This window comes from Lottia gigantea (assembly GCF_000327385.1).
Source record: "Lottia gigantea unplaced genomic scaffold LOTGIsca_99, whole genome shotgun sequence".
Classification (NCBI taxonomy): Eukaryota; Metazoa; Mollusca; class Gastropoda; family Lottiidae; genus Lottia; species Lottia gigantea.
Genome location: NW_008711185.1, coordinates 492,338 through 516,346, shown reverse-complemented (window position 1 = coordinate 516,346; position 24,009 = coordinate 492,338). Strand labels below are relative to the sequence as shown.

Sequence of the window (24,009 nt, the reverse complement as noted above, 5' to 3'; positions counted from 1 at the left end):
CCTTTCATGGAATAAAAAAAATTGTGTAGTATATAAAACTTTTTTGACTTCAACAGCACATATTCAATATGTAGATAACCAATATCTCATATATGAAGGTAGGGTAGGGGTACAAAAAGTGCGTGTGTGTCGCCGATTGTATATCATCATCATTTCGTAAAAAAATCAAAAATATGATATTTATGATTCTTTTACGTTTTAGCTCCAAAATATGTCAGACTACACAAAACCAATTTTATTTTCAAAACATTTGTCGAGGAAAAAACCCACTCAGACGCCTATATGTACTTCCTCCGATTTGCCGAATTGTCACATCCCCGACAGGTGTAACACACCATCAAAATGATATTTTAAGGTCTATTTATTGATAAGGGATGTGGTTTTAACTACGGCCCCTTTACCCTTGTTTATCGACCTCTCTCACCTACCATCATATCATCGTCAGAAAAGCCAGCGGCCATCCATTTATTTTGGTCATTACCAGAAAAGGCCATTTTCATATTCATTTCCATTATTTCACCAACTTCCTTCCATGAAAATATAAAGTTGCAACTACCATCTTTTTTACAGTCATGAAAACATCCGATAGTATCACCACATGCAGCGTCACTTTCAAGTTTAGAAGTCTAAAGATATAAGGGTATACATTGGAAAATTCAATTGATAGAGCTAAATTTAAACAGAATAACGTCGCAAGTCATCAATGATTCTGATGAGTTCTAGTGGCACATTCAAATTATTCCTATTATATTATCTAAATGATTTAATATACTTATAGAGGTAGATGTTTTGGACTATACCTCAGTCGATCCGATTTTCCAAGATTCGGCCTGGCACCAACTGGTAGAAGAGGTCCCTTTGAATCGAAGTTCATTTCTTTCTTTATCTTTGTTTCACCACTAGGCACACAATGGATGAATGAAACGTATACTCATAATTCTAAACGGTGTTATAAAGAATAATAGTATGACTTACAGGTGGACTTGTTACTGTTGGCTTTGATATGACAGTGGTTGAAGTAACTGGACACTCAACAAAATCTTTTCGACTATTTTTGATCTTTTTACCTGAAGACTTATCATATATCACCTTCGACACTACATTTAACCAAAATACTTTCTCAGATTTAACCAGAGTTGCTCTGAAAACGTCGTTGTTAGTAATTAAATCTTATTTTATCTTTAAACCACACTTAATTCAACTTTCACCGTTTCCATTAGCAAATCGGGCAAAGAAAAGAAGGACTTAAAGCTTCATTTATTTCATTTCATTCAATTTTCTTTCATCTTCGTTTGTGAGCGAAACTGAACTATACACATAGAAGGCAAAACAGAATGTAGTCTGAAAGAAATATGCTCAACAAAAACAGTGACCCTATTGGCAGTCGCAAAGTATTATGAACATGACAAAGGCAATTTCAGGTCTCGACAATTGCAGTTATTATTAATATCCGATTAAAACTGTAGCTCCCATCGAATGCAAAATCCAGTTGATACGTACATATGCTCCGACAAAAGCATTCAATGGAAAATCTAGTCTCTGAGGCCCAAACTATACCTGTCTACGACGAGGATCTTTCATTGAAGCTATACAAAGAGTGCCTGATAATAGAAGCTCCGAAAAATCGCAAAAAATTGAATTAATTATAAATCATATTCAATTATTTAAGGGTATCGAATATTGTTTGTTTCAGACAATATTATGCGACCTCGATGTTTACTTTACTATACTTTTTTATTATATTTTACCTAAATTGTATATTACCAGAAGACTTTTGGGGTGCATTCCATATGAAAGTTAAATTTCTCTTTATATCTGCGGAGGTTTGAGTCACCTGAAAGAACATAACAATTTGACATAATTCTAATCATCTTCTAAATGTTAAGCTATTACGATGTCGTTTTATACCTTGACTTTATTGAGTTTTAGCTGATATCACGGATATCAGCGATTGTATACCACGAACTTAGCTAATCAGAGCACTCGACAGACCTACCGGTAAACGTTTATAGACTTTGGCTCTGACTGGTTGTATTCGCTACCATACAATCCAATCAATTTGATACATTTACTAACTTCAGCGATGTAAGAAAAACGCTAATGATCAATTAGTGCAAAACAAACTTGTGCATTTTGTCGGATGTCGGCAAGGTAAGAGCCATAAAACAAGAAAATATATTATTGTGTCGTAAGAGGTAACAAGATATACTGACCGTTTGACCAGAACATATCAATTGGGTTTCGTTTCTTTCTTCAAATGTTCCAACTTTTTCTCCACATTTTTCATCAGGATCTACCCGCCTTGCCTCCAGCATAAAACCTTCAAAGTATTGACCAGCTTTCTTTAACATTATCTGAACTGAAAAAAAGAGTAGGTATTATTGTAAAAACGATATACTGTGACTGCTATGGTGTCGATTGACGCTCGAGAATGCCGAATCTGTCCATTTTACTAATTTCATCGAAATAGTCCCTTTAAATCTTTTGATGTGTATTGGGATTACTAATTGCATCGATTTGCACCATCCTATTTTTGTCATTCTTGAAAGAAATAATGAAAATAATTTATCAAAAGGTATAATCTCAAGGGCCTAATACATTCTTATTTTAAATTGAATAAAATCGACCATTGAAACGCGTTATAATCATCCTCATTATTTCAACTATGTCTGTCTTGTGTGGAAAACAAAGAGAAATAGATGCCATAACATCAAAGTGGTCTCACAAAAAGTGATTGATTAGCAATTCATGAATATAATGGTCTCAGTTTTTGCTCTACCAGCCTGCAAAATAAAATGGAACACCGCATTATGAAAAACCGTCAACCCATTTTACATTCTTGAATAATTCTTTTCATCCTTGAATTATTGATGTGGTATTTAAAAGCTAAGACCATAATAGTTACATTCATAAACATTAAAATTCTTTGATTTTTTAAATTCAAATGAAAGGAAAGCGAAGCAGAGAGAGCAGCCACAGTGAAGGCACATAAAAGTGTTCTTGTGCACGATTTTTGTCTCTTCAATGCCACAAGATTGGTCGTGACAAGGAAGTCATTTCGGTTTTCGTGCTCAAAGCCACCAATTTCTGTCAATGTATTGCCCCTTTACGATTACTATAGTAACCAAGTTTTAAGACATTTACGTGATAAAAGCGTCTTGTGCACGATTTTTGTCTCTTCAATGCCACAAGATTGGTCGTGACAAGGAAGTCATTTCGGTTTTCGTGCTCAAAGCCACCAATTTCTGTCAATGATTTAAGTCTGTTCTACGAGGCTGGTACGGATTAACGCCTAGAAGCCTATGGGCACAAAAAGTAAACCCCATTGCATTTCACATCATACATCTTCCAAGTGTCGTACAACATCAATGTTTTTATTGCATAATTGGTATAAAAATTAATATTTTGTCTATTTTTTTTTATTGCGGTGTGTGTTTATTTTGCGATTAAGTCACTCACAAGAAAGTTGAGCGAGGTTTTGTAGCTAACTCGAATGCAAACACAATTTATTTATTAACAGTATTCCACTGTTTGATTTTGTTTGTACTATTCAAACTTGACAAGCGGTATATCGTCAAAGCTCTGCTACATATCTCGTTAATGAATGACAGCCATTGTTTTCCGAAACTTTGTCGAGATTGTCACGTGATCACCTGATTCTGATATCAAATTCAAATATCAGAGGCTGATCGTTCGGGACAACAAGTGTTTGTAAACAAAGTCAAACAAAATATTCGTTAGATATGGATTCAAACTGACAATACAATGTATATTTGGCTAACTGCTAGTTACAGCATAACACTTAATGTGTAAGTTAGTTTCAGTATCTAGGTCGGAATATCACTACCCCCTGACAAATCACTTCTAACTACCAGTTAAGTAAAGACGCTCGCAACAAAAGACACAACAGAATCTACCATTCATTAACGAAAAAGAATCAGCTTTACGGAAACTGCCGATGATTGCCGAGTGCAAAATTAATTGACCTGGTAAATGTATTGCCCCTTTACGATTACTATAGTAACCAAGTTTTAAGACATTTACGTGAAAAAGTGTTCAAATAACAACCTCTTCACGTTTTTGGAAGAATCTTACGCTAAATGTTTAATATCCATAGTATCAGGATACAACGATTGTATACTTGACATAAAAAAGCAAAAAATACCTTCTGAAGCTGCGAATAGACGGTGTACGGTGTCCGGTGTAGTGAACGGTGCGAGATATACAGAAGAAAATGGAAGGAGTTAATACACGAGATAGGCTTCGGATTCGGACACGGTGCGGGCACGATTAGCTTCTACTATTTTCCACTGTATCGATATTCCCGCACCATATTGGACACCGTACCCCGTCTTGAGAATTAAATAGCTCTTCAATTACCTTCTAATTGATGTCCGGGTTGGTAATAATCAGAGTTGACTTTAATATAATACCAAGATTCTGTTGTTTGAGGTAAAGCGCCGTGACCTTTGGACGGATCCATTGATTTACATACTGATTCAGGTGCACCATCAGAGTAAGAATCAACTGGTCCTATCACCATTATAATAACACTGAAAATCTTGATCAACTGCATTACTGTACCTAAGAATATAGTTTACGATGTAGAACTATTTAAATAATATTTTTTGGACATTTGACTTTTACAACTTAACTGTTATATCCGTTAAAATCGAAACTTTGGCAAAAATTTTGGGACATTTTGACCAAAGGAATTTTTTGGTAGGTGCACTACAGATACCAATTTTTCATTTAACTAATTTGCTGTGGCAAATTTACTTTGTTATCACATTACCGTGACCAAGTTTACTTCTAACCATGTCACTGTGACCATTTACCTTAAAACGAACTGTGGACGATTTATTTTGTATTCATATTACCCTGACCAAGTCTACTTCTGACCACGTCACTGTTACCATTTGCCTTTAGATTTAATGTGACCAATTCATTTGTGGCCATGTTACTGACACTATATAGACTATAGTATGACTATAAATGACCATTATTTACTTGTGATCATGTTAATGTGACCAATGCGCGTGCGACCAAAGTACATGTCAATTTGTCTTTGACCGTATCACTGTGAGAAATTTTCTTGTAAACAAATTCTCTCGAAACTAGTTTAATAAATAATATGACATTAATATTTGCTTGTAACCAAATTACCTACATTCAGAATTTGTTACGCTCGGAAATATTCAAAGGCTATCAATATATCACGTAGTCTAAAGCTGAATTAAATATTGCAATTCTCCTTCATCGTTTTATTTTCGTATATTTCTTCTTTAAATTCTCATCAGGAGATAACAAGATAATACTATTATGAATTATGCATATTTGACTAATGAGTATAATATATATAGATACATGCAATTATAAATATTCGAGTCGTCAATATACTTATCGGTATAATCATTATGTTATCATTTCAGCAATAAGACTATTATCTATTTTGGTTCGACACGCGGGCAACTGGAGATCACGTACCCTTTTCCCACCTGATTATCATAAAATACGTACGTAACTATGATCATTTTGACACGTTTCATAACGTTTTTGACCTTGCTCTTACTGACCTATAAACTTAAACTTTGTTCTGGCTTAATCAGCACTCTGAATATTTATCATCTGGAACAAATGATTTCCGTAAGGTAAACGCATGTTAATTATGGCGATTCCTTAGTAACACTCGTACCGAACAATTGGTCGACTACAATTTGCAATACATCACGTAGATATCGACTATTTATGTAGACGACAAGATCCAATTTATGCTGGAAAGAAGAATGTGGACAAGGAATGACAAGAGTCAAATTAATCAGTCTCTAACATCAAGTCCCACATTGTCTACTCACAGCTGCAACAATAGGTATTTCGTCGAAGACCGGAAAAGTTTGAGTGTCAGAGACATGTCCGTTGATATAAAAGCGCTGGGGCCCCTACCCCGGGAATTTTTTTAACATCCTGCTTTCTGAGACCCTCCTGTAAGTCAATTTAATGTCTGATAATCAGACTGTTGTCGCTATTACACTCATTTTTGGGCCCATGGACTTGGTTCAACCAGTTCTTATGGTAGTTGAGCCAGTGAAGTCGCACGGTTATTTTGACAATGTTCGATAGGCCCACTATATTGAAATGAAAACTAATAAAAATACTGATCAAAAGTTTGGTCTGATTAATAAGACTAGAAAGAGGTATTATAATCTGAATTCTTGAAACTAAGAAATGCTCCTCCTTGGGTCGAAAACTAATATATATATATTTTGGAAAATCTTTAAAATAACAGCAGATGGTTGAAATTTTGAAATTTCACTGACCTACTTTCCAAAAGCGTTTTACTTGTTTACTTAACAAAATAACGTATCTCAATTTTTGGGTTGACACTGCACAGTGTGATAATGTCGGGCTCGGAACAAATAAATAAATGTATTACGTTTAAACGATAAAAAACGGAACGAAAGTTGAGTCTAATTTTAATTGACAAATAGACCAAGATAATAACCCTCTTGTTAAAGGCCATGGTTCACCAGTTTTGGGTTTGGTTTGGGTCTTCAGAAGCACTAGAACTGCACGAAAATCGTATAATCCCTTAAATTATTCTTAGAAATAGAAATTTCACTTTCTTTTTCCATATAGGTCTATATAATGGCAGAATATCATGGAAAGACGAGTCGTCACAAGTGCGGACATTTCGTTAATGCGTGGATTTAAAGGCTTAAATGTCGACTTGAGCTGTGAACTCTTTTACTGATTAGCTTAGCTAAAACAATTCACGTTTCTGAGACTAAGTGATATTTTTTTTAATTGTATACGTTTATAATGAATATGAACCGGATTTGAGAACAAAACTCTTGATAATTTGTTGGCACTTTGGATGAAGTTCTATATTAATTTCTGAGTTCCTGCCTGTCAGATATTATTTTTCGTTTAATGGAAATGATTTTTAAAACATTTTCCACAATATAATATATCTAATTGTTTCATTATTTCACTTTATCATGTTATAAAATATTAACATACCTGAACGTATCTCAGACGTGATAAACTTCATTTGATATCTATATCTTCTAGATTCCGATAAGTACTAAATAGTAAAGGCGATTTTTGATAAAGAAAGTTACTTTTATTTATGTACATCAATTCATCATAATACCCGAACGTCGCAATCAAAATATGTTATCGCGAAAAAATTAGAATACCTGTTTTGGTCAGATCTTATGCACGTCGTTAAAAAACTGATTTGATTCTGTTTTACATTTTAAATCAGCTGAAATGTTTATGAAAAAATTAATGCAACTTTATTTGAAATGAAATGAATGGAGTTTTATGCCCTTCTCTTATGCAATATCATTATCTAAACATAGCTTTATATTTGATATTCTGCAACGCATCCAATATATTGTCATCAACGCCATTATATTGTCTTTAAATTCATAAATATCATTTAACTTCATAGTTGTTATTCTTTTATCAAACTTGGGAGCCGCTGTGGCTCAGTGAGTTAGACGCCTGCTCGCTTACCTGAAGGTCCAGGTTTCAATTCCGGCATAGGTCGAGATAATATCTTCGGATTTTTCAACCCGGTTGCCCCCTGTCAGTGATGCAGGTAAGAGGGGCTGACATGGAAAAAGCGTCTAGTCGTTCGGATGGGACAATAAACCGAGGCCCCGTGTACTACAGGCTGTGCACGTTAAAGATCCCTCGACAGTTGGAAATCGAAAAAGAGCAGGCTAATGCCGCTATGGTGGCAAAATTTCCCTCATCGCACCCTGCATGGCGTTGCCCGTCTTCATTAGCCCACATGGTGCAGAAAAGTAGGACGTAAAACTCCATTCATTTCATTTTCATTTTCTTTTATCAAACCTATCAAAGCATGGTCTTTAGTAGACCGAAACTGTCTGTCTCTATTCCATCCTCTGATAGCTATTTGGACAGATGTCGATTGGTGAAGAGACAGAAATAATAAGCCCTGTTAAATAGGGTCATTCCGCATCTCCGCAGGTGTGGGTGTTTTTAACCTATTTAGATACCTCGAATCCACAATATACAGTGGAGCTGCGTTTATCCGGTTGCCGATAATCTGGAAATCCTGATATCCGTACGCTTTTTACTGGCAATTGTGTTTGTAAAGATGAATATTTTTGTAGTTCAGTCATATCATCATTTTCTCCCTACACTATTTATGTCATGTGTCCGGTTCCATCAACTTTTTTTTTTGGCGAAACTGATCTAGCATCGGCCATTTAAAACTGCGTGCGCAAACAAAAGTTCAAAGGTCACAGAGTCACGTGATACTAACAAAACGAAAGTTACGGTGACTAATTTACAATCATCTTAAAGGTAATTCAATATTATGTTAGAGAAAATGCATCTTTGGAGGTGTGGAAAATCCCCATTTAACAGGGTCTTTTCTTCTGACTGGAATAGAGGCAGATGTTTCGGACTTGATCTTTGGCATTGTCAACACCGTCTTGCATTCTAAATTCCGCATTCAGTGGAAAATCTGCTATGTAGGCTACCAAGCACAATTCCCTGTAGCTTTGAGTATCCATGTTGAATGTTTGTGAGAGTGGGTAATTTAAAGCTATTAAAATCAGGGTCTTTAGTATTGTCAACGTCGTCTAAGCATTCTGGCAACAGAAAACTGTCATCATACCAAGCAGTATTCGTTTTACGAGTATCTATTTCGGATGTTTGTGAGCTTGATCAAGCAATGGTCTCTAACATTGTCAGCAAAGTCTTGGATTCTGGATACATAAAACTTACATCATATCACGTGCAATTTTGGGCATCCGTATTGGAAAAAAATAGGAGTAAGTTATTTCAAGCCATCAAAGCATGGTATTTAATATCGTACCAAGGGCCACCTCCTTTGAGTATCCATGTTGGATGTTTGTGGGAGTGGGTCATATCAAGCCTAGTCTGGTTTGTAACATCGTTAACGCCGTCTTGCATTCTATCTGCAGAAAGTTGTCAATGATCCTTGTAGCTTTAGGTATATAGGTCGGATGTCTGTGGGAGTAAGTAAGTTATTTATATAGTTTTTATGTATGTGTGTCATATGGGAATGCTCTATATGGATGCTCAATGCTCTCTGGCCACAATCTAATCTTTCTACTCAGAGTTTGCTTTCCAACCTAATCCTGCTAAATATTCGTAGACTTTAAATTAGCTTGTGGAAATATTACCTTACTTGTTTGTTTTCACCAAATTGTAGAGGAACATGGGTGTTTAAAAGGAGAACTACAGGGAACATTTACCATTTTGGACAATTAATGTACTTTATATCCCTTGAAAGAATCTATGTGAGCAATCATTCTGAACCATCGTATTCTATTGATATATAGAACAGTACATTTATTCACCAAGTCAATTGGTTCGTCATCAATGGGTATACCGACATGATAAGTTCCTAAATCAAATGGTTCGTCATCAATTCGTATACCGACATAATTATTCCCCGTGTCAATTGGTTCCTCATCAATTTGTATACCGACATAATTATTCCCCAAGTCAATTGGTTCGTCATCAATTCGTATACCGACATAATTATTCTCCAAGTCAATTTGTTCGTCATCAATTCGTATACCGACATAATTATTCCCAATTCAATTGGTTTGTCATCAATTTGTATACCGACATAATTATTCCCAAGTCATTTGGTTTGTCATTAATTTGTATATCGACATAATTATTCTTAAGTCATTTGGTTTGTCATCAATTTGTATACCGACATAATTATTCCCAAGTCATTTGGTTTGTCACCAATTTGTATACAGACATAATTATTCCGAAGTCATTTGGTTCGTCACCAATTTGTATACCGACATAATTATCCCCCAGTCATTAGGTTCGTCATCAATTCGTATACCGACATAATTATTCCCAAGTCATTTGGTTTGTCATTAATTTGTATACCGACATAATTATTCTTAAGTCATTTGGTTTGTCATCAATTTGTATACCGACATAATTATTCCCCAAGTCATTTGATTTGTCATCAATTTGTACACCGACAAAATTATTCCCAAGTCATTTGGTTTGTCATCAATTTATATACAGACATAATTATTCCCAAGTCATTTGGTTCGTCATCAATTTGAATACCGACATAATTATTCCCAAGTCATTTGGTTTGTCATCAATTTATATACAGACATAATTATTTCCAAGTCATTTGGTTCGTCATCAATTTGAATACCGACATAATTATTCCCCAAGTCAATTGGTTTGTCATCAATTTATATACAGACATAATTATTCCCAAGTCATTTGGTTCGTCATCAATTTGAATACCGACATAATTATTCCCCAAATATTTTTGGAATTAATGCATATAATCATTATATCATATCTTTCGAAAATGAAACGACTGATTATAATCATATTTATATCAATTAATACAATCAATATATTGATAAATAAGATTTTCATTAAAATCATTGATTTTCTCGATTGTTCGCTCCAGTAGGTTCAAAATTGGTGTAGTGATTGAAAAGTTCTTTGACTCATGGCTTCTAGTGTTGGGTATCTGGTGCAGATGATTCGTGTAACTATTTTTGAAACTCTTGATTGGTAGTTTAGCATGATCTTCATCTCCATAGGAACCCAAATCAGCACCGATGTGTTGAAAAATCTTCTCTGGTTTTGGATTTCGTTTAGATCTTGATTTCTTAAAATGGAATGGTAATTTTCAAGAAGGATAACTGATAATGATCATAACGAATTGATCAGGCCACTTTTCTTATTGTTTTTTTATTGAGTTTTATTTATTTCAGATCAATGGGCGTAAACGCTGAATTTAACAAATTACAATAAAGTGAAGTCATCCATCAAAATAACTCATGTAAAAGTACCTGAGTTCTTGAAAAACCTTTTGATAATGGTTTAATCAATATAATTAATTTTATAATCTGTTGAATATAAGTTACTTTTTAATAACAAGTTTTTGATTGATTGCTCTGTTTATTAGACTAGCCATACATAATTAAAATTATATTACAATTCGTTTCGTTATTATTTTTTTAGTTGGTCTCTATTGTAATCTGAGATTTATACCAAGGTCACGTACCGATGACGTTTAAAGCTATTCAAAAGACAATCAAGCGCCACTCTCCCGCCAATCAGAATCACCGATACAAGCGAGTATCAACGCTTCACTGTAGAGAAAGAAGCCCACCCAGTGCTGTTGGTATATAACAATGGTCATTGCTTGAACAATATCTGCAGATAACATAAGAAAACACACCACGTTTCTCAATGCCTTTGAGTTCGTCTTCGCATTTGTTCGTATGGGTAACCTGGGTTAATACTAAAGTAGCAGCATACATTTAGGGCCTACACTAGTAAGTGTCAGAATCTTCATGTGCATTTTGAGGCTGTGTGTTTAGAAAGAGGATTGAAGAATGAAGATTTATGAGTTTGTAATAAGAAGTTACACAATAATTCAATTATTGGAAAAAGGTATAAAAAAAATGGGAGGGGGCTGATTAGCCTGTTGAAAGCAAGAAACAACACAAAACAAAAGCAACAAAATATCAAACAAATACCATGGAATCAGACATACAAGCAAAAACTAATAAAAATTCATTGTCATAAGAAGTAGGTTATGTCAGTCAAATATTATAATTATATATATACAGGTTACAATATTTTAGATAATCTAAATGGTCAAAATAAAGAATACAGACGTAACATAAACCAAAAACACCATCTCATATCTTAGTTATAGTCAGTCAATATCATCTCAGATAATGTACCACCATCTCATATCTTAGTTATAGTCAGTCAATATCATCTCAGATAATATACCACCATCTCATATCTTAGTTATAGTCAGTCAATATCATCTCAGATACTATACCACCATCTCATATAGAAGTCAGTCAATATCATCTCAGATACTATAGCATCATTTCATATAGAAGTCAGTCAATATCATCTCAGATACTATAGCATCATTTCATATAGAAGTCAGTCAATATCATCTCAGATACTATAGCATCATTTCATATAGAAGTCAGTCAATATCATCTCAGATACTATAGCATCATCGCATATAGAAGTCAGTCAATATCATCTCAGATACTATAGCATCATCTCATATAGAAGTCAGTCAATATCATCTCAGATACTATAGCATCATCTCCTATCTTATAGTCAGTCAATATCATCTCACCATATACCACCATCGCATATCTTAGTAAAAGTCAGCCAATATTATCTCAGATACATCTCAAAATAACCTGAGGATATAAATTTCGAACCTTACGCGGCCCACACTCGTATATCTAACACCCTAATGGAATTTCAGATGACTAAATTCAACTAGCATTTATCAGAATGCACATACGTCTGGTTCTTCTGCGACAGAACTGTCAACACCCCGTTATCCACATTCTCTCTTGTGATTCAGTTTTTATCGATGAAGTTTAAACACCTCCAGTTAAAGTTGGAATATCATATCTTATGTTAAGCTACACAGAAACTACTGTTCCTTCATTTAGCCTGGTTTTCCACTTGCCAGTGATTGGATCAGGTTTTCCTTGAGATTTTGGTCTCTTACTTTTACCATTTATTTTTTAATAACATTTTGTTAATGTGATAATTCACCATATCATTTCTAAACTTGGCAACCTAGAAAATATATTACAAGTCACCTTGACTTAACAAGAGCACGAGTCGACTGGCGGACGCCCTTGATAAATCAAGATGGTAAACTTCTATTACACACTGATAAAGAAGATAGCTTGCCAAGCAAGGTAATATACGCCCACTGACAGGTTTGATTTTTGAATAAAAGTATTTGGCTGAATATACAGTAACAATCACCAGTATGAAATATTGTGGACGGACGGACATGGGTGACGGCAATATTCGCCGAAAGGGTAGGTAGGTAGATGACAAGTTAATATGCCGAAAGCTGATCCGGACTGATTTATATTGAAAGTGTGGAGTATTCTGTATGTGCGTGTTAGGTGTTCAGTGTCAAGATTGAGTAGATGTATGGGTGTTAGGTTTTAAAATGTTTGACAAGGCGGTGGTCGTGACTATTAATTAGTGTTAGGTAGGGCATCACCTTTGGTGTAGCTATCTCTTACACTTTCCTAAACTCTAATCCCTAAAGACCCTAACATTAGCCCTCGCATGATCATACCAAGTTTCCATACAATCCATACTCAGAAACTAAATTATTTGCTGGCAAACAAATTTATTATGCCTTACAAGAAACCTAACACAAACCTTACTCAGAGAAACGAGAATAGGAAGGTGTAAGGGGTTGTTACATCGGAACCAGAATGATTATCAGATGATGACGTATCTAACACCAATTGATAGCGAAGAAACACCGCCGTCTAACAATTATAGACCTGGCACCCAAGTAACGACTCAATCCTGGTACCAAGAACAACTAACATGTACCAACAGGGCACTCCACATTTCCATCACATACCAGTATGGACCAGCTTTCGTTCAGCATTATGCGACCCAGAATCGGGAGTCAGATCAGCATTCAATGCGTGTTCATCAAATTGGCCGTTTCGTCGATCTTTGAAAAGCCGATATCAGCACGACCCTTGCTCGACAAAATAAGCGGATCGCCTGCTCAGTGTCGTCTGGAATAAAACAATGGACATTATCTAATCCATTTCAGCAGACGACGCCTCGAGTGGAATCTCAGTAGCAGCTGATTTGTACCATCACCTATATATGGCACGGTTCTAAAATCGTGGCATAATGGAGATATTGTCCGACTTGTGTCAGAACTATGGCCATCACGCTGATCCAGTTTGATAAAACTTTCTCATAATCCTTCAGTCATCTGGTTGCAAACCCATTCAAATAGATATATATGATACCTACACCTTTCTTGGCATACAGAAACCAATCATTATAGCCATCCTTCCTTTCAAAGCTTTTCTATTAAACCACTTGAACTTCAGAAACTTAGTTTTGAATATTCATCCTATTATGAATAAGGAATCTGAAATGTAAGATATTTTTTTAGAAATTCTGTTGAAAATTTAAAGTCGAAGACAATTTACATTTGCAAAAGATATGAACCCGGTACCTTTGTAGATGCATTAAAAGCGGTACACCTGAAATAGGGACATAGGACTAGGACGGGCGCTTCCTATATTTTCAAAACGAAAATCTTTAAAAAAAAACAAAAAAAAAAACCTATCTTAATACTCATAATACATGTACTTTCAACTTACCAAACATAATGTTGATGCTTCACTAAGTAACAGAGCTCTGGGACATCGTTTAAGACTGAGCAACGGTTTTATACCGACTCTGGCCTCCTCAATCAAATAGAGCTGACACTACTGTCGGATGATGGTTAGAAAATTAATTGTCCACAAATAGACCACAACTGTTCAGGTTCCAGAATACATTGACGATTATACGATTAAAGTGACCACCTACAAATTACAACAAAACATTCGATTAGAATGTATTGAAAATGAACTTTTGCAATAGAGAGAAACATGAAAGTCGCAATTTTTCACGATAAATAACACTGCAGTATATAAGAGCATGATAATATAAGTTTAACATACGTATAAAAAGCTGTCCACACTTTTGTTTTACTTCTTTACATGATAACAATATTATGTTTTTGTAATAATTTTACACTTGATATAGACACACGTCTTATGTAGATTGTCCTTGATTTATCATTATGAATATCTTTATCATTTTTGATGTATCATCACGAATATCTTATTCTGTATTTACCATTGAAGATAATCTGTAATCAATTTACCACAATGAATAGCTTATCTTAGTGCCCTAGTCAACTGCTCTCACATCAATTGGTATACCAACAGAATTACTCCCCAAGTAAATTGGATCCGCACCAATTGGTAATAATAAGTAACGATTATGACTTATTGTTGATCTACTATTGTGGGTATCGTATTCTTGATTTACAATTATGGATATCTTATCCCTGATTTACGATTATGGATATCTTATCCCTGATTTACAATTATGGATATCTTATCCCTGATTTACAATTATGGATATCTTATCCCTGATTTACAATTATGGATATCTTATCCCTGATTTACAATTATGGATATCTTATCCCTGATTTACAATTATGGATATCTTATCCCTGATTTACAATTATGGATATCTTATCCCTGATTTACAATTATGGATATCTTATCCCTGATTTACAATTATGGATATCTTATCCCTGATTTACAATTATGGATATCTTATCCCTGATTTACAATTATGGATATCTTATCCCTGATTTACAATTATGGATATCTTATCCCTGATTTACAATTATGGATATCTTATCCCTGATTTACAATTATGGATATCTTATCCCTGATTTACAATTATGGATATCTTATCCCCGATTTACAATTATGGATATCTTATCCCTGATTTACAATTATGGATATCTTATCCCTGATTTACAATTATGGATATCTTAATCTTGATGGTCACCATGATTGATCATTGTTGATTTACGGTGGATAAAAACCACGGACTAAGGATCCGAGCCGAAAAACAAAACTTTAAATCAAAAACAACATCTTCGCGAAATAATGGTAGCAGCAAATGAACTTTTCACATGTCTAGAAGTGTAAGCAGACTCTGGCTGGTGTCATAGCTGCTCACCACACAACACACACAAAAATAGGAACGCACCAACTGAAGAAGTGGCGACTTGACGACGAGTTCAAAGGGTGTAACTGATAAAAACACATATATCCCCAATTTCAATAGTTCAGGGGACGTAACTGATGAAAATACAATCCTCCAATTTCAATAATCAAGGGAGGGAACTGATCACAATAATTGTTTATCATCATAGAATCATCTGGTGGCAACTCGATTTACTATGATGATGACAACTTTAAAATTGATCGTTAGGCAAAAACATCTGCGATTAGTTCATGATGACGACCGTAAAATTCACCATTGAAATTATTGTTTCCATTATCGATATCTTTTATCTGAAATATCATTGTTGTTAATGATCTGGAAATGACTATATGCCTACAGTCTAAATTTAACTTGATACGTATCGTTTAATAAAAGAGATCGGTCATGATATCACAGAGGTATATCACATGACTTTTACGCCTAAGTCATGCATGTGATCTTTTTTTAGCATAATAAAAGCTGATTTCTCCTAATTCAGGCAGAAATTCATTTCATTTTCCTATTTCAGGGAAACCGATTGCCGATTTACATTGTACGTGGTACAGTGATACAGATGACAAGATCGTATTCCTTTAATACACACCTTGATTTAATCAAAAGTACTTTTCTAAAGTATGTAATTAAGTTTGCTGAAGCGATATATGAAGCAGTCAGCTAGACGCTGATAAATGTTTTGATACAGTCGATATTTCTAATAAAAAACGATCGACATCAATAGTTCATTGACCATGGAGCCGTCCGTTAGTTTCCGAAGATTGTTCTTCGGTTGACCTAATTCATAGGCACTAAATGGATTTTTCTTGTAGATTTGATTCTTCCTTCAAATCAAAACATTATTTGACCTGAATATTTTTCCATGTTACATTATCTGTCTAGCGATCAAGGCAATCTTGAAAAAAATGCTTTAAGTTCGTTGCGATTTGCTATGACTTCATTCTTAAAATATTTACACACCAATCTTGAAATTCTTGGCGGTGTCGAATTAAGCAGCGTGCACACGAACAGTCTTAGATAATTCAATCGATCCAATTGTCTGAAAGTATACCAACTGCCATTCATTCATTATAACGAGTAAGTAGTTATTTAAAAATAACTTGAAATAATTCAAAGACATTTGGCCAGCACTTTTATCCAAAAGTGGCATTACATTCAATACGTAATATACTTAGTTGCTAGGTTACATAATTGTATCTTTATCCTTTAATTGATTAATAAGAGGTTGATTAAACATGAAATTATGAAATAGTCAGGCAATCCATCAAGGAATTATTACCGATCTTTAATCTACATTGACTGCAAAACGATAGTATTCTTGCATGGCAGTTTTAGAGTGTGATTGTAAACAATGGTGACTGAGAACGTTCGTTCATAATATATTGATAATTTCATAACATATATTTCAGTTATCACACAGACCTAGGGATTTATATTAATATGTTATTGAATGAAATTATTTGTCTGTTTAAAAATCCCAATACAATTTTGAAAAAAAAAAGTTTTGTCAAAAATTTATATGAGGCACAGAATAATATTTGTTTTTCAAAGTAATATTTCATGATTTTTCACACAATAAGAGGCACCTATGGGCAAAAAAATTTGAAATTAGACTTTGTTACGAAATTGTATACTTCGTGTCCAATTGTCGATATTCAAGAAATACATAGTACTAGCAAAACTTCAGAAATACACTGTATTCTGTCAAAAGCAATATTATGCACACAGGATATGTGTAACATTAGACTATTTCTAAGAAATTTTATTACCCCTGATTTTCGTTTTTATACGAGTTCTGCGTTTGTCGGTGTTTCTAAAGTTCAACGTACACGGCGTACCTTTGTAAACATTGTTTGGTTTATTTTTGGTTCGATTATATATATGCAGCATTAAGTATTCGTATCCCTATCGCCCACGTATACACACTGCTTTGCTTAAGATAATTCTTGAATGTTCCACTGCAATTTATTTTAACAAGGAAATTTTAAAAATCATGATGAATTCATGGATGCAAAATAGTCATTTATAAATATTCTGGTTGTTTAAAGCAAGATTTACCAAAGTAAAATATCTATATCATAACTTATTTGATTTTCAACTGAACGTCGTGGTAAATAGACACTGCCCTTTTATATTGCCTGAGATTATGGTTTGCTATCTGATTGCATAGTGAAGTCTTGGAAGGTAGATAATCCCAACCACCCAATAGCTCTAAGATGACATAATCCAATGTGACCTCAGTAGCAATGTTCGATGGATTAGCATAGAAAAAAACTACTTGTTATTCGTGTGATACAGGATATGCAAATTCACTATTAGTTGTTAAATGAGAAAGAATCGGATTTGCTGGTATTTTTAGCACACTGCTTGGCAATGTCCGTCTCCATTTGCTGACTTATGAGCAGGAAGTTCCATTACAATCTGAATTCCAGTAATAGAGTGCAAAATGAAAGAAATGTGTCCCTTGAACTGAATTATCACTACAAACTGGTTTTTTAAGTGGACTGTATCGATCATTTTGTTTTAGACATTTTGTTCTGTAATTTGTTTTAATGAAGTTTTTCAATAAGCTTCCTTGAAGAATAAAACTTACTTGACTTGTGTTAACATCGTCGTATATTGACCTCAGGGGAAAATACAAAAAAAAATTTATAGATGATTCAGATATCCCGAAAATTGAAATGATTGTCTGAAATAAAATTTTATCAATAACTTAAGCGATCTTTTATATCCAATAAAACAAGTTGGAATACCATTCACGTATGTTCAGCTTTTTTTCATGTTCTGGTTGTTTACTCGCACGGTATTTGTCTTGAAGCCATTTTATTTGAGCAATTGATAATGATAAATCAATCTGATTGATCTTCATTGATTTTATTGTTGTCTTCCTGTTAAAAAATTTGATCAATTTTGATTTCTTATGTTTCTTTCATTTGAGAGGTCCCTGTGTATTTTAGTGACCATTCTTGTTTTAGAATACAATAGGCCATATCAACATACATGGTTATTGCACATTGGCAAAATACTTTATTACATTATTTACATTTATCACTATATAACATCTGCTAAATAAAAAAAAGTCAAAGGGAGGTAATAAGATGTAAAAAATTAGGATAAGAGCTACCATACAATGTGAATTTGAGACGAAATAATGACAGAATTTACACAACCTACTCTTAATTATCTACCGTGACTAGGACAATGTTTAACTCTGTTTTTGAGTATGTTGGTGATTGTATATTATGTTATTATACACCTAGAATATAAAACTTATAAATCTGGTTAAACTTCAAAATGTGGCCGTAGGAATACACTCAGACAGTGTCATCAAGAAAGCTTAAAGGGTAATTGAAATTGTGGGGTTTAAATCCAAACCGCCCTACCGCCTCAACCGGAAATAAAAAATTGGCGCTAAAATAAGTATTTTTTATGTTAAGGATCGTAGATTTCATACTACGAAACGAACATTATAAATTTTGACAGAATTTTTGGTGACGTCAGTTTAAGGAATCACTAATTCTATTCAGAAGTTTAGTTCCAACCAGTTAAGGCATGACGAGGTTCATATACAGAAATTAAAACTCTATAATTTTTCGAATAATCTTCTGCCTTTTTTTAGAATCATACAATAACAGAAACCAATGTACCTCCATTGGGAAAATCCAATCGTCATTTCAATGTATAACTTCAGGTGTACCTCAAGGATCTATCTTATTTGTTTGCTGATGATACTATAATTTATTCATCATCTTTAGATATTTGCTCTTTAAACTATGTTATTCAATCAGATACTAATAAAATCGTTTAATGGTGTCATGATAATTCTATTGTTATAAATCAATCAAAAACTACAGCAATGTTAATTGGCTCAATTCATCAATTAAATATTCCAGGAAATAATCACTCTTGAACTCTCAAATTGAAAATATCACAGAATTTAAATTATTGAGTGTTATTTTGGGTCGAAATTTTAATTGGAATAAACATCTTACTTATATTTGTAAAATTTTTAATCAGAAATCATTTCAAAAATGCGGAACTTCAAACCTTATTGAATTGTTCTGTTTCGCTCATTTTCAGTCCCACCTTGATTACTGCTCCACCATTTGGGATACTTGTAATGATTATTCTTCAGCAGCCCTTAATATATTCTTCAATATTTTTCAAACACAAAATATGCATCGATTAACCAAAGATTCCTTACTCCAAAACCTATTAAATCCATAGATAAGAATAGCTTGAAATATAAAAACCCTTGTTGATGGAACTCTTTACCTCGATCCTTAAAGAAAATCAATGTTCTGGTAAATTTTAAAAAACAACTCTTTTAATTCTTGAAAAAATAGAACAACATAATCAGATGGATGATAAATTTTATTAAATGTATATAACTGTTAATAGTTTTACTGCTTTTGTGATTGTAGTTTTGTTGTTTTTAGTTTCTTTTGTATTAAATGTTGTGTTCCTTTGAAGGGCAAAATTGTAAAAAGACCAAAATACATCGTTGTTAAATCCATCCTTGCGGAGGTGTTAAAGAGACGATAGAAAAGATTGTAAATATTCCTTGTTAGGTCAAAGACTTTCATAATATTAAACATTCCGTCTGAACTTAATACGCCATCGCTTTGTTTTTTCATTCTTTGATAATGTAATTAAATGTAGTTTAAATGTATAACACAGTTCAGATATTGCCTAAAGTCTTTGTTCACAATAGGATTATGGTTTGACTTCGTAGGCTAAATAGTTTAAATGACTATCTTTACAAATTTCAATAGTCCGTCGCGTCGGAAGTGGAAGACTCCGTTCTTTAACGGATGTTGACTTGCATCGTCATGTCTGTCTAGAAGAGCTTGAATAAAACGATATGAACTTCATTTTCAGCTTGCCTCGCCAAGACATTTTCTACCTGATCAAAAATTAACACCATAACGCTGTTGGCTGTTATGTTTTATAATAACGTCAATCAATAGTAATACAACAGAGATTAGTCGGTGAACCCTAATCTTCAAAATGTCTAGCCATTCCGAATTGTGTCTTATACCTTGACTGCAATAGCCAACTTGAATCACAGAAGGTATTAGAAGCAGTTCGTAATAGCTTGACATTGTGAAAATGGGGAACCTTCGAGATCTATTCTTTGCATCATTAATTAGACCAGGGGTTTTCAACCTGGTGGTAATTTTTAATTGTTTATAGGCAATGAGGTGCTTTGTAGTTTATCACAAAATGTTTTCTATTCAGTCAGTTTTTTTTCTCTGACATGAGACAGATTACAGAGAAAATCTAATAATACATTATGTCTGAACATTATAAGCCTTCACTGTGTGTTTTCATCGTTTTATGAATTGGTAATTTATTGGACAAAATACAAATAAAATTCACAAGAGAGGAATATGAAGTGAGTGAGTGATAAAAATACAAGCAAGATAATTCTGTCAGTGGTGAGCTTTGTTAAGGTACCAGAAATTGACGAGTTTTATGACTGATGTTTGATTGATTTTTGGAAATATATTGTATATGTATATTGGATCGATATCTTGATCAAGTTATCTTAAATTGACTGTTTACCTTCACATACAATTGGTTACTTCAGCGACACTGTGGTAAATGTAAGTATACGAATAAAAAGTATGTGATTATGTTCTATGGGGTGTTGGATATAACTTTATAATTATGTTATCTGGATGAATAATCCAAATCGTGTAAGTTTTTAATCTTTATTTACTTCATTATTTTGTTTGTTATAATTGTTGACTTCTCAACTTACTACACAAATTACGTTGGTAACACGGTAACACTGAAATTATTCTATTACAGAAGTTACTTAATTTATACTGGGATTATGTTTTATCTATTAAAATTACAGAAATTTTTTACTTTTTAACTCCGGAATTAATCTACTACAGAAATTACTTGATTTTTAATTACAGATATTACTTTATTTATTCTTAAATATCTCTGCTACATAAATAAAATACTTGAAATTACTATTACAGAAATTACTTGATTTATAACTCTGAATACACTACAGATATTACTTGATTTGATTACTCTGAATATACTACAGATATTACTTGATTTATAACATACTTCAGATATTACTTGACTTATAACTCTGAATATACTATACAGATATTTCTTGATTTTATAACTGAGTATACTACAGATATTACTTGATTTATTACTCTCAAATTACTCTACGACGGATGTTTTTGAGTTATAACTCAACTTCAGATTGATATATAACTTTTGAATTACTGTACTACAGAAATAGTACTTTTCCAGAACTCGGACAGAACTCTGTTAAGAAATTCCTTTAAATGCTGAAATTACTTAATTACTAAAGAAATTGCATTAGGGCAATATTTTCTTGCTGTAGAAAGTTGAAAATTGTTTAAGGTGTATTATACCCTACATTTTTTGTCAGTTTTATGTATTCAAGTAGCTGCATGCCGATTAAATGCATAAATGTACGAATACTGTGACGCAGCTGTTTGGCAGTCTAGGGCCAAAACAAGGGACTTATTCCCGGTTCTAGTTAGTTATACTTCCCGATTTTCTATTTGGATAGAACTGCTTTAGGATGTTACGTAAATCTGAAGTAATCTGCTTTGGATGCAAGGACAAATCACATGCACTGTAAACTATGCTCGGCATAATGATATACTACTGTGGTCAGAACAGTGATCAGATCGTTATCTATTTGAGGTAATTTCTACTGGTATGTTTTACCTGACTGTACACTAAAACGTAGAGTGATAAAGCTAATATATGTCCCTTCAAGAATTGATTAAATAAAATCAATGTTTTTTTTTTCAATTTCCTTTCCCTAGAAAATAATTGACGATGTTGAAACCGTGTAGAAATGTTTTGAAATGCACCAACATTGATAGATTCTAACCAGAACTAAGATAATGGAATTTTTACTACTGCTCTATTTCATAATTCGTGGTGTTCAAGCGATTAGTCTTGATATTCCACAGGAAGGTCAGTTATGTTATTGTACTGTTTTTTTTCAATTTTGCTTTTCTTGCAACAACCCTTCTTCTTCTTTTGCTTTTCTAGCAACAACTCTTCTTCTTTGTTTTTCTTGCAGAAACTCCACTCCTTGTTCTCCTGTTTTTCTTGCAACAACTCCACTTTTCTTATGACAAATTCTTCTTCTTTCGTTTTACTTGTGACAAATTCTTCTTCTTTTGTTTTTCATGCAACAACGTCTTCTTCTTCTCCTGTTTTGCTTGTGACAACTTCTTCTCTTGTTTTTCTTTTTTGTGACAACTTCTTCTTGTTTTGTTTTTATTGTGGCAACTTCTTCTTCTTTTAGAATTCTTTTCTTCTTTTCTTTTCATTGCAACAACCCCACTTCTTCTTTTTTTGTTGTTCTTGTGACAACTTCTTCTTCTTTTTTCTTGTGACAACTTCTTCTTCTTTTTCTGTTTTCTCGCTAATACTTCAATTCTTCCTTTTGTATTTCGTGTGACAAAAATTTCTTCTTCTTTTGTTTTTCGTGCAACAACTTCTTCTTCTTCTCCTGTTTTTCTCGCGACAACTTCAATTATTCTCTTGTTTTTTTTTGTGACAAATTCTTCTTCTTCTTTTAATTTTCTTGTGACGACTTCACTCAAAACTTTGAAATAAGTTATGGGACACTTTTAAACACATAATATATTTCATCAATTTGAGCCAAAAAAAATAAATAAAATAAATAAAAATAAGACTGCCCCTTTAAGTTAATATGTCTTACTGATATTGTTCGTTACAGCACGAATGACAAGAGGACAAACTGTTTATACTTTATTCACTCAACACAGACCATGGAAGAATGCCAGGGAAATGTGCAGAATAATTGGTGGATATTTGATGAATGTTGATACGGATGAGAAATACAATATTTTACAGGAAATAAAATCCACCCTTGCTTCTGAGTAGGTATTATAAGAGAAAATATTCTGTTTTAGCAAAAACAATTATTAAATCTTTAAATCTTTGGAAGTCCGAGTTGTTTGCGTCTGTTGTAAGACGGGTTTTTAGAGAAAACGTTCGTTTAAATGTAGACTTTGTTTAAAATACACACTCACAACACTTGAACAATTTCTGTAAGCATCATCTCGTCAATACAGATGGACTACAATAATTTGGTCCTGTATACACAGGCAACCATTCTTTGATGGTGGTTGCCACACATGACTTCAGAAAGATAATGGGATTTATACGTAGCCCATTGCTGATTGGTTAAATGGTGCATATTATTTACATCTCGGTTTCCAAATTGATTTTTCCAATTTTTTATCCAAATCTTTTGGGCAACGTTTTGACAACATG

General features: G+C 33.5%; 2 protein-coding genes across 2 annotated transcripts; one reads left to right on the top strand and one right to left on the bottom strand.

Moving 5' to 3' along the window:
• Positions 1-407: 407 nt before the first annotated feature.
• Positions 408-4,584, bottom strand: LOTGIDRAFT_237230 (hypothetical protein; the record flags this gene model as incomplete). Its single annotated transcript, XM_009069136.1, has 6 exons — positions 4,381-4,584; positions 2,214-2,359; positions 1,997-2,038; positions 1,749-1,834; positions 976-1,141; positions 408-626 (listed from the first exon to the last, which is right to left on the bottom strand). The coding sequence occupies exons 1-6, from the start codon at positions 4,574-4,576 to the stop codon at positions 408-410; spliced, it is 855 nt and encodes a 284-aa protein (XP_009067384.1). The 5' UTR covers positions 4,577-4,584.
• A 10,712-nt stretch (positions 4,585-15,296) lies between these two features.
• LOTGIDRAFT_135651 (hypothetical protein) lies at positions 15,297-15,458 on the top strand (the record flags this gene model as incomplete). The annotated part of the gene is made up of 1 exon (XM_009069135.1): positions 15,297-15,458. A coding segment is annotated over one exon (162 nt), but the record flags the coding sequence as incomplete, so codon positions are not given.
• Between the last annotated feature and the right edge of the window lie 8,551 nt (positions 15,459-24,009).